At 42.2% G+C, this 17760-nt stretch overlaps 1 protein-coding gene across 1 annotated transcript in view; it reads left to right on the top strand.

Annotated features, from left to right (window-relative positions):
* The window catches only part of SYNE1 (spectrin repeat containing nuclear envelope protein 1), a 471821-nt gene that overhangs the window by 142844 nt on the left and 311217 nt on the right, over positions 1–17760 (top strand). Inside the window, exons 45-49 of the mRNA XM_055002895.1 lie at positions 2465–2670; positions 4628–4783; positions 5845–6136; positions 7664–7836; positions 10686–10995. Of these exons, the coding sequence (XP_054858870.1) occupies positions 2465–2670; positions 4628–4783; positions 5845–6136; positions 7664–7836; positions 10686–10995 (1137 nt within the window). The remainder of the gene's footprint in view (positions 1–2464; positions 2671–4627; positions 4784–5844; positions 6137–7663; positions 7837–10685; positions 10996–17760) is intronic.

Below are 17760 nucleotides of genomic sequence, written 5' to 3'. Positions count from 1 at the left end.
CAAGGGTGCCAGAGGTGGGCAGGGAAACCCTAGTTAAGGGACTACTATTGGGCAGCCTATTTATATTTGAACAGAACCTTAACTAACTCTTACTAATTCTTCTCCTACAGAAGCCTATTTAATGGGGAAAACTAGCCTTCGTTCCCTAAAATTTATTTTAGAGGGCAAATATTAATTAATGACAAAAGCCTACTACTAGCCTACCTCGCAAGTCCACTATTTAAATCTATCAGAATTTGAAACCCAAAGTCAACTAACCAAACACTGCTATAACTGCAAACACCACAACCACCCAACAACAACAACAGCAGCAGCAAACAACAAACCCACCAACAAAACACCAACACCAATTATTCTAAGAAACACCAACTATAAAATTTGCCAACCACCAAACACCAACAGTAAAAAAAACACCGACACCCCAAGCAAGCCCCCTCTGAATCCCACCTACAACTCCCTAACACACACACACAGCAAAAAAACAAAACCCAAATTAAAATGAAATTAAAAACTCAGGACCACCCACTTAAGCACAGCAATTTAAACAAGGACCCCCAAGCAAGCCTTCTCTGAATCTCACTCACAACTCCCAACAGACATACACAGACACTTACACACTCACAACAAAGTAGCAAAACCCAAATTAAAATGAAATTAAAAACTCAGGCCCACCCACTTAAGCACAGCAGTTAACATCAGAACCCCCAAGCAAGCCCCCACCTGAACCTTACCTACATCTCCCCAACACTCATACACACACACTTAAAAACAATACCAGTTCCCCACCACCACCACCAGCAGGAAAAACATGTAAACCCCCAACAGTAAACTTTTAAACAGCACAACAAGACAGGAACAGTCCCCCTCGCCAACACACACACCAGCAACTGGAAAAAAAAATTAAACCCCTCAACAGTAAACTTTTAAACCAAACAATTCAACAGGAACAGTGTCCTCCCCACTAACAGCTGGAAAAAATTTATACCCCCAACAGTGAATTTTAAAACAACACACACAACAGGAACGGTCCCCCCCCCCAACTTCTGGAAAAAAGTTAAACTCCCCAAAATTTAAAACTGGAAATAAAGACCAGCCTCCCCCCCCAAAACAAATGCCCCAGCCAGAAGCCGCTCACACCAAAAAAGGCCCTCTCACACACATACACGCACACGCGCACGCACACGCGTGCACGCACACGCACACGCACACACACACACACACAGGCAAGAGTCCACCCCCCCAAATGAAAGATTATTTTAAATAATTTTTTAAAAAATCCCTCCCCTTACCCCCCACCCACCCAGACAAGCAAAAAAAAATCCCCCCTGAGAGAAAACCCAGTGAGTCACTGACTCTCTCACCAGTCCTGAAGTCCAGCGGTGAATCAGGCAGGCGTCCTCCAGTTGAAGTCAGTCCAGCCAAAATGGAGACAGAGAGTCGCTACCAGCAGCAGTGGGAGTCTCTCTAGGCCAGGAACAGAATGGAAGCTAGCCCAAAGGCCAGCCTGTAATCTAAATCTCCTGCTGCATCTCCTTCCACAGAATCCATTGGCTGGAAGGAGGATGCAGCTGTGGGACTGGACACTCCTAACTCCCCCCTCCCTTCCCCGATCCTCCTCCCTCCTCCTCCTTGTACTCCTAGTCTAGTCACTCACCCCTCCTCACCCCTCCTATCCTGTAAATTAGGCAGGAATCTCTACAAACTTTGCTGGCTGCTTGCATTGCATTGCATTGCATTGCACTGCACTCAGCCAACAAAGTTCTGAGGCAAATTCAAGCTTCCTGCCTGTTTTTACAAAATGGGCGGGGGAAGGAGGAGGCTCCTTCTCCCCTTTCCCTCGTTTAAGTAAGTGTGGGAAGCTTGATTTTGCTTCAGAACTTCGCTGGCTGTTTGCAAATGCGGAAATACCGAATCCGAATCGGACCTGATTCAGGTTAAAAACCTGAATCGGATACCTAAAGTGCACACCCCTACTCATGATATTTAATGAAAACAATAAACTATGCCCTTCCTGACTTTCCAATGCAAAATTAAAATGATAATTTTTGAAGTGTGCACTTCTTGTTTTCTCAAAATTTCTCCTTTGGAGTTTTCTTTCTCAGCCTTATCCAGGACATAATATTTCAGAGTAACATTGTGGGTTTCCATGGCACTGTGTACCCTTTTACCCCGGTTTCCATCACTTCCACTCCTCGCCTGACCTGATCTGTACCCCCCTGTCTGTACTGAGAGCTGTTCCAGCTTCAGTTCCAACACAGCCCTAGTGTCACATTGAGCCTGTGCTGAATAGATTTTAGCAAGCCTTTCCTTTTACTTCCATAGGATCTCTGTACCATGTAATTAATCTGCCAATCTAGATTCCACTTTCAAAGTATTTGACTGAAGGGATGAAAGACACAGCCTTCCCTTCAGTTTCCTTTTCCTGCCTCTTTACCTATGTAAAAAACATGTTTGTTTCTCTTAGAAAGTGCTGGATTCTGTTGATGACGGTAGGAAGAAACTGGAGGCAGCTTCCCAGAAAGGAGAACATTTGTATGCTTATCTGCCAAAATCATCTGTGAGTGGCATTCAGGAACAGATAGCCAAAGCTCATCAGGACTTTGAGGGATTCCTGAAACAATGCTTGAAAGACAAACAAGTTTTGGAAGAATGTGTTGCAGAGCTTGAAAGGTAGGTGCATTGTCAAAATAGTTATATGAGCTGCCTACTCATATCACAGGTCCATCTCGCCCAGTACCGTTTACTGATTAGCAGTGTTTCACAGAGGACTTTCCTAGCCTGCTTGCCCAAGTTCTTTTAATTGGAAATGGCAGGAACTGAACTTGGGTCCTTACACATATTTATGTCCCATTGAGCAGTAGCCCTAATTAAAAAAACAGCTTGAAAAAGTGACATATAATTAAAAATAGTGATGTATAATTCAGTACTGTGAAATCATGGGTGATCATTTCAAGATAATTCTCTTTCTAGAGAGAAATAGTCTTTTTCCATTCAAATACTAACAGCTGCAGAAAAAAAGATAAATACTTGTTCGTATATATCTGCCAAGCAGTTTTTACAGTTTCCATTATTCAACTGGAAGTGAGATAGACTTGCTACCTCTTATCCTGGATGCAGCCTCGTAAAACACAAGTTGAAGCCTTTTCTCTCCTGAAATTTCTCACTTGCTGATTTCCCTCAACTGTTTTGTAAGTGGGTATCCAGGGCACCTCACAAGAGGTAAGGATGGACAGGTATATCAGGAGTCTGTTAGAGATTTATGGTATTTTATATATTTAGTTTAGTAACTTAGCAGAGTATCATAGAGCAGAGCAATTTAGTCAGAAGCATTTAAACCCTCACAAACGTGTATTAATTAATCCTCAGACAAAATTCATAGAAAGATAGAACTTACAGTTTATTGTAGCAGATTTCTCCATAGCAATATCTTCTGGTAATAACAAGGGAAAGATCCTATCTAAAGAGTTACATTCTCTAGGCTAATACCACGGCCTGAAACTAGGCTGCGAGGTTGTAGGTGCAGGTTTGTGGACAAAGAGAAGGGCTCCATGAGGAGCATGGTGGCTTTACATCTTTTTTCTTGGAAGAGCATGAGGGAAGGTGTGAAATCTCCCAAGAGGCATAGAGGCAAGAGAGGAGGAGTCAGTAGGCGTTCCCACCTTAGACAAGAGAGTGGCAGATTGCTAGACTTATACATTACATTCAAAGAGACATGCAGCGCCCCCCAGTGTCCAAAGGCAGGCTGAGTCTCCTATTCCAACAGAGTCAAGACGGATATGGGACAGAAGAGCTAAATTACTCCCCAGTGTACCTGGAGATTTAAAGGACTATCTGGTGTCCATGGTAAGAGGTGGTAGCTCTGATTCTGTGTGTTTGTGTGTATGCTAGCAGTCAGAGAACAACCGTGCAAACATTTGATATCTTGAATTACCATACAGAGAACAATACCATTGTCATCCATTTCCTCATTGCTTGAGATAAAAAAGAAGCTGTGCCATTTTAAAATTTGGAAAATTCCATTTGCACTGTAGTTTCCATGGACTTATTCAACATATTTAGATTCTTGTTGAGTATTTTTAGATTACTTGTCAGTGCAGAAGATATTTTTGTTCAACTCTCATTCACTAGATAATGAAACTGATATCCAGACAAATCTCTTACTTAGAGCTAGGCTACAAGAGACAAATTACATGAGGAAGAGCATGTGAAGAGAGTTACAATGTTAGCCGGGAAGTTGAGTTTTAAAAGTGATTGGAAGGCTTTGTCAATTTCCCCTCTACAGAGCCAGGGAGATCACTGCTCAGATGGTTTGTTTATTTCCTCTTTGCTTCTTAGAAGGGGAGCCAAAACTGACAGAGCAGTTGGGAGGCAAGGAGGAAATCAACAAACCCTCTGAGCAGCGATCTCCCTGGCTCTGTAGAGGGGAAATTGACAAAGCCTTCCAATCACTTTTAAAACTCAACTTCCCAGCTAACATTGCGACTCTCTCCACATGCTCCTCCTCGTGTAATTCGTCTCTTGTAGCTTGGCTCTCAGTGATGCTAACTATGTAAAAATTAGTGGATTGATTCTGGGCTTATCTAGAAACAACTGTTATTTTATAGTTATATTTTTCTTTTGTTGATAGTTTTAAAAATCTGTGCAAGAATCAGAGCCTGTGGCTTCGTGAAATGGAGGAGAGGATAAGTACAGAAGCTTTGGGAAAGACCAAACAGCACATTCCTGATAAGAAAAATGAGGTGCGGAAAGTGGAAGCATTTCTGGAAGAACTACTGGCTGCAAGGTATAAAACCAACTTCACTAAATGTTCCTTTTTAACCAATGTCTGTGATGATATTATAGGCCATTTTTTACACAGTCTTTGTAAACCATTTTGGCTACTAGTTGCTAAAGGGTTTTTCCCCCTTTTCAGACAAAGCCACTTGTGTCCCATTTGCAATGAGGGCTTGAGTCTTTTTTTTTTAATCCTGTTATTCCTGTTCTCAGGCTTTCAATGTACTTCCCATTCACCATGGAGTACAGCTTGAAATGTCTGTCACACTTCTGACAGTGCTGCCTTTTTATTTTTCCAACCAATTCTACCATGTTTTTTGAATTTATATAGATTACCACTATAGCATTGTAGCAATAGGTGTAGTAGGTTCTCTGAGTTCCCAGCTTTCATTTTTTTAAAAAAGCAAGCCTCTAGTCCCTTCCTTTGCAGAGATATGTTTTTTTCCTTATACCTCCGCAAAGGAAAGGGCTAGAGACTTACTTTTTTAAAAATAAAAGCTGGAAATTCAGAGAACTTGTTACACCTATTGTTACAATGCTATAACACAATAGAGATATTTTTGTGCAGATTTTTTTAAAATGAAAAGGCCATGGTGGCTCAGGGAAGGAGGGTAGCCACTTCCGATCCGATCCAAGCCACACAGTTGCGCCCGACCCTCGGCTACTCCGTAGATCGTCCCCCTCCAGGCCTGTCTGTCCTATAGCGCGTCAAGGGAGATCCTCAGAGTCTCGCAGTGAAGTTTTTACAGGATAGTTCACCATTGCTTTCCCCAACCCAACACACTTAGCCGTACGACAGCCATGAATGGTAAGTCATACATTGCCACCCCCTTGGCACTTTGAGCCGGTGTGGGATAAGGGGGGTAGCCACTTCCAGTGTTGGAAAAAGTGGTGCCACCAAAAGTGGTAACAATTATATTTTCAATTACTGTAATTTTGCTTGTGTATCTTTAAAAGAAACTGCTAGCATTCACCTCTGAATCATATTTAATTAGTCTTGCCAATTATATTGGCTGCCCATAGCTTCATATCTATATTTGAGTCCATCATTAATTTTCATCTTTGTTTTAGAGAATCTTTTGATAAATTTTCTCAGAAGACACAGGTTTTAAATGAGAAAGGATGTAGTGCTGGAAGAGAGAGCCGTCTGGCGGCTCAATATTTTGCTGCATATCAGACACTGGTCAAAGCAGTCAAAGAAAAGCTGAGGGCCTCTCGGGTAGCCTTTCAGGAGCACCAAGCTTTTGAAGAAGCTCTGCTGAACATGTGGACCTGGGTGAAAGATGTGCAAGAAAAGCTGGTCTCTGCAGAGGGCACCAGTGGAAACAAAATTACCTTAGAAAAACGTCTTTTGCAAATTCAGGTACTGTAACAAGATGATGGGAACTGTAGCTGTCAAAACTATTGCTATACATCAGAGGTTTTCAAGGTTTTCTGATGGGGTAGCCATGCTAGTCTACTGTAGCAAAATAAATCCAGTCCAAAGAAGATCCAAACAATCCTTCTTATTCAAGAATCCAGCCACCCATTGTTCAATCATCTTGCTGAAGAATGGTATATTTGAAGCTGGGCAGCACTTACTCAACTCTCCTAGGTCCACAGTAGGTTTCTTTAGGAATGGATGGACTACTTCCCACTTCAAGACAGGAGTGACTCCCTCATTTCCCAGACCGGTCCTCCAGCCCCCTTCTTGCAGGTAGAAGAGTCAAGGGTCATACTAGAAGGTGGAAGGTCTCAGACATCCACCTCATACTTTGAAGAATCCTGCCCACACCCTCAGAGTGGACTAGCTGAAAGATATCTACACATCTGGGCAAGCAACCTGGGCTTGTCCACTCCTGTAACTGCTAATGTTGAGTCCAAGTTGGAACAGATGCAAGAGATTTTATCCACTGTGCTTAGCAAAATTATCACAGTAGACTGCAGAGCAATCCACGTTGTGCTGTAGCCCAGAGCCCAATAGGCTCCAGACCACTCGGATGAGTTCTACAGGTTTACAGCCAACTGTGAGCCAGTTTGGTGTAGTGGTTAAGAGCACGGGACTGTAATCTGGAGAACCGGGTTTGATTCCCCACTCCTCCATGAAGCCAGCTGGGTGACCTTGGGCGAGTCACAGTTCTCTGGAGCTCTCTCAGCCCCACCCACCTCACAGGGTGATTGTTGTGGGGTAATAATAACACTTTGTAAACCACTCTGAGTGGGCATTAAGTTGTCCTGAAGGGCGGTATATAAATCAAATGTTATTATTATTACTATATTATTACATTGTATGAATGCAGTGGTGGTGGATAAATATTGTTTTTTGCCACTATAACCGCCACAGAGAGGGTTTAAAATGAGCCTTTCATCCCAAGTCCTTCTCCACTGTCACTCTAGCTGACTCCCTTGTCTTTGCAACATCTGCAGTCTCTTAGTAAACCAAGGGGCTGCCTGGGCTCTTAGATCAGAGAGGGGGCATCTAGGTGCAATCATGTCAATTGCCCAGGTTCATTTCCTTAAAGACTAATACGTTTTGTCATTTGAATACCCATGCTAGAAGGCAACATCAGGGGAATGCCTTGGCCTCTATTCCCAGTTTTTTGACCCTCCAGGGCATTTGGATGTGTGAAGCAGGATGCTGGATTAGATGGACCACTGGTTTCATCCTGCAGGGCTCTTCTTACATTCTAATGTAATGTAATTTTAAGGTAATAATATGTAAGAAGTAACCCAGAGAAATCTAGAATCCATGTCACAGTGTTGCCTGTCAAAAAGGCTATATGCATAACTCCTTCTGTTGATGAAGAAGTCTTAAATTGTAGTCTGATGTAGTCTTAAATTGTTGCAAAGTTTGATATGGGGCTATCTGAAAACTACTGAAATGAAAAAATAGAATAATTTTGCTTTCTAGGACATCATTTTAATGAAAGGAGAGGGAGAAGTCAAGTTAAACATGGCCTTTGGCAAAGGTGAACAAGCCCTTAAAAGTAGTAATGAGGAAGGGCAAAAAATGATACGGAATCAGCTACAAACATTAAAAGATGAGTGGAGTAGCATTATCAGAACTTCACTGAGCTATCAAAGGTATGTATATTCATTCCTGTTTGTTCTAAAATACAATAATTATTTAGTAATTACTTTAATTGAGAGCAACTAAATATTTTGTTCAATTAACTCACTCAGGGCTGTTTTTGCACAATAACTGTCAATATAACAGCAATTCATTGGGTACGTATTTCAGTGCTGAAATGAAAGTGTGGATCAGGCGCTACATTTTCTGTTCAATATATACGTATATGCTGTTGCAACTGACTTATGGCGCCCCCAACAAGGAGCTTTCAAGGCAAGTGAGAAACGGACGTGGTTTCCCGTTGCCGTCCCCTGCAGAGACTTCCTGGGTGGTCCTCCTTTCTTAGCTTCCAAAATTTGACAAGATCAGGCTATACCAAGCTGCCTTTCCTCCCCCTATTCAATACACAAGCCTGTAAATTACAGAACTGAAAACAAAAAAAACTTATTAATATAAGTTTGATCTAATAATGTATTTATTTGTGTATTTATTTATTTATAATGTTTGTATGCTGCCTTTCTATCCAAAATAAGGACCTCCCAAGGCAGCAAACATTAAAACTCCAACAAACAATTTAAAGTTTTAAAACATTTAAAACAGTATTTAAAATAATTAAATAAAAACACACAAACGCACAACACAAAAAATGGGGACAGGAGCCAATAATAGTTATGGGGGTGTGGCAGACAAACCCAAAGTTCTTCACCCTCTAGCAAAATATTGCAATAAAGGGGGGAGAAGAACCTAGCTGGGGACAGAGTTCTAAAGTTTTGGTGCTACGACTGAGAAGGCCCTTTCTCAGGTTGCCACCCATCTAGCGTCAAATGGCAGAGGCATCTGAAGTAGGGTCTCTGAAGATGATTGGAGTGAACGAGTAGGTTCAAATGGAAGAAAGTGGTCCTTAGGATATGCCTGTCCCAAGCCAAATAGAGCTTTAAACCCTATATGTATTGGGTCTGGAAGCAAATTGGGAGCCAGAGTAGATGGAACAAGACTGGACTGACATGGTCCTTGTGACCTACTCCAATCAGCATTCTGACCAAAGCATTCTGTACCAACTGTAGCTTCCAGACAGTCTTCAAAGGCAGCCTCATGAAGAGTGCATTGCAGTAGCTTAATCTTGATGTTACCAGGGCATGTACTGCAGTAGCAAAATCTTTCCTGTCCAGGAAGGGCCACAGCTGGCTCACAGCCAAAGCTGATAAAATGCACCCCTGGCAACCATTGCCTTCTATTTATCCAGCAGGAGGTCCGGGTCCAGGAGTACCCCCAAGCTATGAATCTGCTCCTTTAGGGGGAGTGCAATCCCATCTAGAACAGGAGATCATTCATTTCTTGAGCCAAATCTTCCCCCTACCAACCACCTCCATCTTGTTGGGATTAAGTTTAATCTTATCAGCCCTCATCCACCCCAAAACTGCCTCCAGGAATCTGTTGGTAGCACAAGATAGAGCTGAGTGTCATCCACATATTAATTTAATTTAATTTATTATATTTATATTCCGCCCTCCCCGCTTTCGCAGGCTCAGGGCGGATAACAAATACAAACATGTTTAAAAACATTTAAAAACATTAAATAATACATTTAAAAACATTAAATATAACAATTCATTATTAGTGGCAACTCACCCCAGATCTCCAGATCACCTCTCCCAGCAGCTTTACAAAGATGTTGAAAAAGGGGGACAAGATGGAACCTTGAGGTCAAAGGGCACAGCAGCAGCTCCCCGGCCCCAATTCTGAAACCTACCCTCAAAGTAGGACTAGAACCAATGCAGAACAGTGCCTCCCAGCCCCAATCTCGAAAGGCAGCCCATAATCGATGGTACCAAAAGCTATTGAGAAATCCAGGAGAATTAAGAGGGTCGCACTCCCCTGTCCATCTCCTGGTGCATGTCATCCCCCAGGTCAACCAAGGCTGTTTCAGTCCCATAATCAGGCCTGAAACCAGACTGGAATGGATCCAAATAATCTGCTTCCTTTAGGAATCCCTGGAGCTGGCTAGCTACCACTCATTCAGTCACCTTGCTCAAGAATGGCACATTTGAGACTGGACATTAGTTACTCAAATCTCCTGGACCAGAGTAGGTTTTTTTAGGAGTGGACACATCACTGCTCCCCCTGCCTTCTTTAAGGTAGGTGCAACCACCCCCTCTCTGAGGGAGGCAATTACATAATATACACAATATAAACAAATTCACCCTTGTTAAGTATATTTCAGTATACAACTGAAATAAAACTTAACCTTCAGTGGGAAAATTTCAAATATAATGAAGTTTACAAATCAATCAACTTTACAATCTGAAAATCATTCAATTTTAGAAGTCAGTTTAGTCTAATAAAAAACTCTAGTCCTGCTGAACGTGTTTTGTCTCCTTTCTTCAACAGTATTTATTGTATAGCATAAAGAACTTCATAAATTTTAATCTAGATTCTATTAATCAGAGTTTTTTCACTTGCATAAAGTAACAAAAGTCTGCTGAAATGAGGCTGTAAGTTCACTTGCTGAGAATGTGGTCTCATAGCATTGAGCATATGGTTCTGAGTCTGACTTTGTTCAGTAGATAACTTATTGTTTTGCTAAAAGGTCTGACCGTTTTTACTGGATCAAACTGACACCCATTACTGAATAAATTGTATTTAGTTTCTACTAAATGGCTATTATATTAAATATGGCTGATTAGATTGAATTTGTGAATCCATTAGACCAAGCTGTATTGTGAAAATAATAACACTGACTTTAGTCACTGCTCTGAGTGGGCATTAATCTGTCCAGAATAACACAGTTGTTGTTGTTGTCGTCGTCATCATCGTCATTATATTGTGCAGGATTTCTGCTTACGATGTCTTTCTTTAATATAAGCTTGCTGGAGTCTGTAATTAATCAGTGGAATGACTATCTGGAGAGGAAAGATCAGCTAGACCAATGGTTGGAGTCAGTAGAGTACAAAGTGGAACAGCCTTTGGAACTTCAGAATGGACTGAAAGAAAAATTTTTACAACTGGACTATTTCCAAGCAATTCTTTCAGAAATAGAAGATCATTCTAAAGACCTGCACCAACTCATAGAGAAAACCAGAGAACTGCATGAGAAAACAGAGGATGATTCATTCAAAGAAGCTGCTGAAGAGGAGTTGAAAACACAGCTCAGTGACATGACAATGGTGGTCAAGGTAAGACATGGCCCCATAGAGAAATTTCATAGTAAGGTCTTGCAGTTGAAACAATATGGTGCTAATCTTAACCAATGAACATGGTTACATGAAAAAAGCTTATGTCAGGTCCCATGAAAAGTAAAGTTTCTAAGCTGGGACAGAAATAGGATTCTGGGAAAGGAAGGCAAGTGATATTTTCAGTGTCATTTTAGCTGTGCAATCATTTGTTTATGTATTTGTTTATTCAATACAAACCTATATTAGTAGCCCTGCTGAACAACTTGCTATAACCTAGCTAGTATCTGAAGTTGCTGTAGCATAGTTGGGTTGTGAATCAGCACTAATGGTTCAAGTCCTGCTACTGCCATGAACTCTGTAGGTGGTGTTTTTCTACCTAAATGCAGAACTTTTATCTCTGTTGAATTTTATTTTGTAAATTTTAGCCTGGTTTTCCGTCTTATCAAGATTACCTTGAATCTTGCCTTTGTCTTCTGCAGTATTTGCAACCCCTCCCAATTTAGTATCATCTGCAAATTTAATGAGCATCCTCCCAATCTCTTCACCCAAATCATTTATAAAGATTTTGAACAATGAAGCACCCAGCACAGATTCCCTGAGGCACTCCACTTGTCACTCCTCTCCAAGAGGATAGGGAACCATTTACAAGCACTTTTTGAGTCTGATCTGTCAGCCAGTTACATATCCAGTAGTAGGATCAAAACTACATTTTACCAACTTGTCAACAAGAATATCATGTGAAACCATATAAAAATCCTTACTAAAATCAAGATAAATTATGTCCACAGCATTCCCCTGATCCACCAATGTAGTAACTCTCTCAAAAAAGCAAATAAATCTGCAGGGCTTTTTTTCTGGGAAAAGAGGTTGTGGAACTCAGTGGGTTGCCAGCACAGGGGGCAACTCTTGGCAGGAGTTGATGCCCCTGGTACTACATGTGCACGCCCAAAGTGCGCGCAATATCCCAGGGCCAATGACATCACTTTGGGTCAGCTGGAACAAGGGGGGAGTTTTTAAAAGTTTAAATTGCCCTTGGCAAAAATGGTCACATGGTTGGTGTCCCTGCCCCCTGATCTCCAGACAGAGGGGAGTTTAGATTGCCCTCCGTGCTGCTCCAGCAACGCGGAGGGCAGTCTAAACTCCCCTCTGTCTGGAGATCAGGGAGTGGGGCCACCAGCCATGTGACCATTTTCAAGAGATTCCGGAACTCCGTTCCACCGCGTTCCAGCTGAAAAAAAGTCCAGTAAGTCTGACAAGACTTGTTCTTGAGGAACCCGTGCTGGCTCTTAGTAATATCAGCTGTCTTTTCTAAATGCTCAAGGACTGACTGCTGATTTGTTCCAAAATCTATCCAGGTATGGACATCAAGCTGACAGGTCAATAGTTACCCGGATCCTCCTGTTTCCCCTTCTTGAAGATGGGGACAACCTTTGCCCACCTCCAGTCTTCTGGCATCTCACCTGTTCTCCAAGAACTCTCAAAAATTATAGACAGAGGCTCCACAATTACATCAGCAAGTTCTTTTAGTACCCTAGGATGCAATTCATCTGGCCCTGAGGACTTGATTTCATTTAAAGCAGCTGTTTGCGTATCACGCCTATGTCTACCTTAATCTGCAATTCCCTTCCTTCCTCATGTGTTCTCTTTTTGCCAGATTGAGCACAGTCCCCCTTGCAAGAGAAGACAGAGGCAAAGTAGAGATTGAGCAGTTCTGCCCTCACTTTATCAATCTCACTTTCCTCTTGCCACAGTGGGCCTATCACTTCCTTATTCTTTTTCCTGCTCCTGACATACCCAAAGATCCCCTTTTTGATTGAGATTTAGCCTTTCTAACACTCTCTCTAGAAACACTGGCAATTTGCTTATATTCATCCTTGGTTATACGGCCATCCTTCCATTTCTTAAATGTGTCTTTTTAAATTTTCAGATCATTAGAAAACTGTTTATGGAGCCACCCTGGCTTGTTTAGGCTCCTCCCATTTTTCCTTCTCATTGGATTCATTTGTGATTATGCCTTCAATATCTCGCTTTTTATTTATTTGTTTATTTATTTATTTATAGTCTGCCGTTCTCACTGAGACTCAAGGAGGATTACACGGTATGAGATTAGTACAATCAGTATCAAGTACATTTCAATACAGTATCAAGGACATTTCCATAAACAATTCCATTGGGTAAATGATGCAAGTTTAAAAGACATAGTATTAGCAAGAATCCAGTACAGAGTAGAAAAAAATACATAAGCAGAACATAATCAATTCTAGGACTAACATTAGACAACATGGAGCACTAGTGGTACATAAGAGTACATATTTAAAGCAGCAGATAATATGTACAGCAACATAGTGGTGAAGTCTACAGTCCCTGGCTCATTAGCGAAACGTCTGAGACCCCATCCCTACAATATAGCCCTCCCATTTGAGTAAAAAGCCTTTTTGAATAGTTCAGTTTTGCATCGTTTATGAAAAGCCAGGAGAGCGGGGGCTCTTCTGACTTCCTCAGGCAGGTCATTCCACAGGATAGGGGCCACCACAGAGAAAGCCCATGTACGTGCTCCTGTTGATTTCAACCATGTGCAGCTTGGCACCTGCAGGAGACCCTGTTCAGATGAGTGAAACTTCCATGCCGGAACATCGAATGGGAAGTGGTCCCGTAGGTATCCTGGACCAAGGCCATTAAGAGCTTTGTATGTAATAACCAATACCTTGAATTGAGCTTGGTAACTGATAGGTAGCCAATGGAGTGACTGTAGGATGGGAGTGATGTTCATGCTCCTGCTCTCTCCTGATAACAGTCTAGCTGCATCATTTCACACCAATTGGAGCCTCCTAGTTAACTTAGTTGCGAGACCTATGCATAGAGTGTTACTGTCATGAGCTGGGCCAGCCCAAGCAGGGTGGTTCAAGTCCAAACCTCAACACCAAGTCCAATGGGGAGTTCCAGGAGCAAGAGCCAAGTCAGAATGATGGTCAGAGCACAAGATAACACCAGGAGTGAGTCCAGAGTCCAAGAGCTAGGTCAGGTACAGTCCAAGGTTGGTTACCGATAGCATCAGGTCCAAAAGCAGGCACGAGCAAGGTACACGGAACACAGCGTGGTTGCAGGTAGTCGACACGTTGCTTCCACACCTGGCAGTTCCTCCAGACTGGCTTTTATAGCCAGGCATGGTTTTCAGTCAGCTGCTGGGGCTCCATCCTGACGCTACTCATCATCGCTCTCCAGCAGCTGGCGTTGGCTCAGGAGGTGAGCGCTGCGCCGTCTCTCCTGCAGTTCCAGTCTCTGGCGCTGTCTGCGGCGTTCTTTGGGCGTGGGTGAACCGGGGGGGGGGGGGGGGAGTGGAGGTCCTTGGCTGCGCTGCACCCGTAGCCTGGGATGTCTCTGGCTGAGCTTCCCCTTTGGTATTGGGGCTAGAGGGTGCTGGTGTCTCAGCTGCTGGCTGTAAGCTCTGATCAGCCAGCAGCTGTTGCTCCTGATTGCCGGCTTCTGCTGAGTCAGGGCTAGGGCTGGCTACACAGAACTCCTCTTCTGAGGAGTCCTGGCTAGCTACACGAGGCTCCTCTCCTCCAGAGGAGACCTCGCTCTCAGACTGGGCCACGACAATTACAATAGTCAAGCCTTGATGTTACCATAGCATGTATCCAAGTGACCAGGTCAGCCATGTCAAGATAAGAAGCCATCTTCCAGGCTAGAGTGAGGTTGTAGAAAGCATTTTTTGCAGCTTGTTTTTCTAGTAATAACACTGGATCCAGTATAACCCCTATATACTGGATGCAATGGTCAAATGAACTCCATTGAAAATGGGGAGTACAGTGTCCTTCAAGATCTTTGGCTTTCCAACAAGCGTCACTTCTGTCTTGTCTGGGTTCAATTTCAATTTGTTGTTTTTCAGCCATTTCACCACGGATGTCAGGCAGTAATCTAAGATTTCTACTGCATTCTGTGGGGACATGGATAGCAAGATACAGAGTTGGGTGTCATCTGCATATTGATGGCATGCAACTCCATAGCTGTGAATGAATTCTCCTAAAGGCTTTATGTAGAGGCTGAATAACATAGGAGATAAGATTGCACCTTGTGGAACCCCACAAGATCGTTCCCATTCTAGAGATTGCAGATCTCCAACAGCAACCCTTTGCGTCCACTCCAAGAGAAATGATTTAAACCAGTCGAGGGCACATCCTTTGATGCCCACTTCTGTTTCTAAATGGCTCAACAGATGGCATGGTCTACTGTATCAGAAGCTGCAGATAGATCCAATAGAAGCAATAAGGAGGCATAGCCTTTGTCAATATTCAGACAGAGATCATCCACTAATGCTACTAATGCTGTCTCTGTCCCATGCCCTGGTCTGAAACCTGACTGGAAAAGGTCCAGAACGCTAGAGTTTTCCAAGAAGGTCTGGAGTTAGTCAGCTACTGCTCTCTCAATCAGTTTGCCCAGAAAGGGCAGATTAGAGACTGGGCAATAACTGGCCACATCATTTTTGTCTAGGGATGGTTTTTTAAATAGTGGATGGATAACCACCTGTTTGAGCTGCTGGGGAAAGCTGCCCTGAGTTAGTGATTGATTTATAATAGACCTCAGTGGTTCACTTATGTGGTCCTTACTTGATGTTAACAGCCAGGATGGGCAAGGATCGAGTGTACAAATAGTGACTTTCATAGACATCAAGATCCTATTAAGAGCTGTCATTGTGATTGGTTCAAAGCAGTCCAAATATAAGCCAAATATTAAGCATTTCTTCTATCTCATTTGCATTGCAGCTAGCAGCTAGATCAGAGCGTTCCACACTCCTACAGCAGCTACCATGGGGCATGTGTCCGGGATTCTAAAATCCCCCAAGGCATTTTGGAATCTAGAAGGGTCCATGAGCCTTTGTGGGCAAATCATTTTAACTGGACCCCCAATTTTGTGGAAGTTAGGGCTATATTTACTTTTGCCTTCAGTAGATGATGGTCTGACCATGGTTCAGGTCAAACTTCCAATATAGAAACAAGGTTTTCTCTTAAAGGCTCAGTGCAAAATATTAAGTCTTAGGTGTGGCCTCTTTCATATATAGGGCCTGTCACAATTTGCGAGAGGCCCAGGGTTGCCAGGGAAGCTATAAATTCCTGAGCTGGACCTGACTTTGAACACTCATCATGGATGTCAAAGTCTCCCAGAATAATAAGTCCAGGTATCTCTAACACCATGTCTGCTAGCAGCTCTGCCAACTCAGTAAGGGTGCTTATGGAGGAGCTAGGTGGTCTATACACAAGAAGGATACCCAATCTATCTTTAATTCCCAGAGACAGGTACATGCAGTCAATACCAGCTTTAGCTTGCACTGGAGATCTACGGAAGTTGAAAGACTCATGAAGAATAATAGCAACCCCTCCTCCTCGGCTACTATGGAGAAGTTGGTGTAGGACCACATAACCAGGGGGAGTTTAAGAAACTTCCACCCATCTTGAACTCCATTCTCCTTGAGTATTTCTGACCATGGGATTCTACTCAGCGTAACTTTGAGCTTGTTAAAATGAGCTTTTCTAAAATCCAATCTATGTCTGACTACGTCCAGGTTTTCCCTTACCCAGGATCTTAAACTCCAAAATTACATGGTCACTGCTACCCAGGGTGCCCACTACTTTCACCTCTTCAACCAGTTCTTCCCTGTTAGTGAGAATCAAATCCAAAATAGCAGACCTCCTTGCTTCCTTCTGTACTTTCTGGAAGCTGAAGTTGTCAGTAAGTCAATTCAGGAATTTATTAGACCTTATAAATTCCTGTCTTGTCTTTCTGACAATTTATTGAGACTTATGCTCCTCCCTTCCAGTTAACTAGTTTGATGGTGCCTGGGTCAGTAGACTCAATGTGTGGTGGTTTCTGCTGCTGGAAAGGAGACAGAACCTGACTTCCAGAATTTCCAACTTGAGAGTCAATGTACCCTTTTAAAATAACATTTTCTTTTATCTTAAAAATGCAGTTTTTCACTTGTATTTTATATCAAGTAAATTATTCAGAAATAAGAGAAAACTTTTCCAAGTTCTGAGATGATATGGAAGATAGTGTTGCTTAGACATAAGATCCTGTCTACAGCCAAGAGGAGGAGGTACCTGCAGTTGCCATCAGAGATTGTCCCACCCAAGAAACTGAGAATGAAAATTCACACTAAATTCATTTTTCTCTCATTCCTCTAACAAAATTTGATAACAGTACATAGTGAGTGTTTTTAATATTACTTCAGTAATTCAAGAATTTTTTCAACAAACTGAAGAAATGTTCCCATGTGTTTTTTTAAATAAAGTTTTATTGCAGAACCATATACAACTAATTAATTACAATACAGAACCAAACAAAAATACATTTCAAGTCCTTATAGAGATTCTACAATACACACCCAACCTAACATGAAGTTAACATTAGATAGTGATAGCACAGTGCCATTGCTGGTCCTATATTTAAGGTATGTTCTTCTTTTTCCCTTACTTAACTTTGCAGCATTATCATTTCTACATGCTATGATACAATCAACAATTTCTAACTTCTCAGGTTCTTCAAGATCTTCTGTCTTCTTGTATTAAACCATATAATACAACTAATTATCAGACAGGTATATATACAGAGACTCGAAAAAACTGAGCAGGTCTAGGGAAGCCCAACTGATGGGCTGAGAAAGAAGACCAAAAAAAGAAATTCTGTTATGCCCATAGACCAGTTATGTGGGAGCACATACCTAATTGCTACCCATATTCCCTAGCTCCTTGCGTACAGAAAATTCAAGAT

This window comes from Eublepharis macularius, chromosome 1 (genome assembly GCF_028583425.1).
Source record: "Eublepharis macularius isolate TG4126 chromosome 1, MPM_Emac_v1.0, whole genome shotgun sequence".
NCBI classification, from domain to species: Eukaryota; Metazoa; Chordata; class Lepidosauria; order Squamata; family Eublepharidae; genus Eublepharis; species Eublepharis macularius.
Note: the sequence above shows the minus strand (reverse complement) of the source record. Positions and strands in the feature narration are given on the sequence as shown.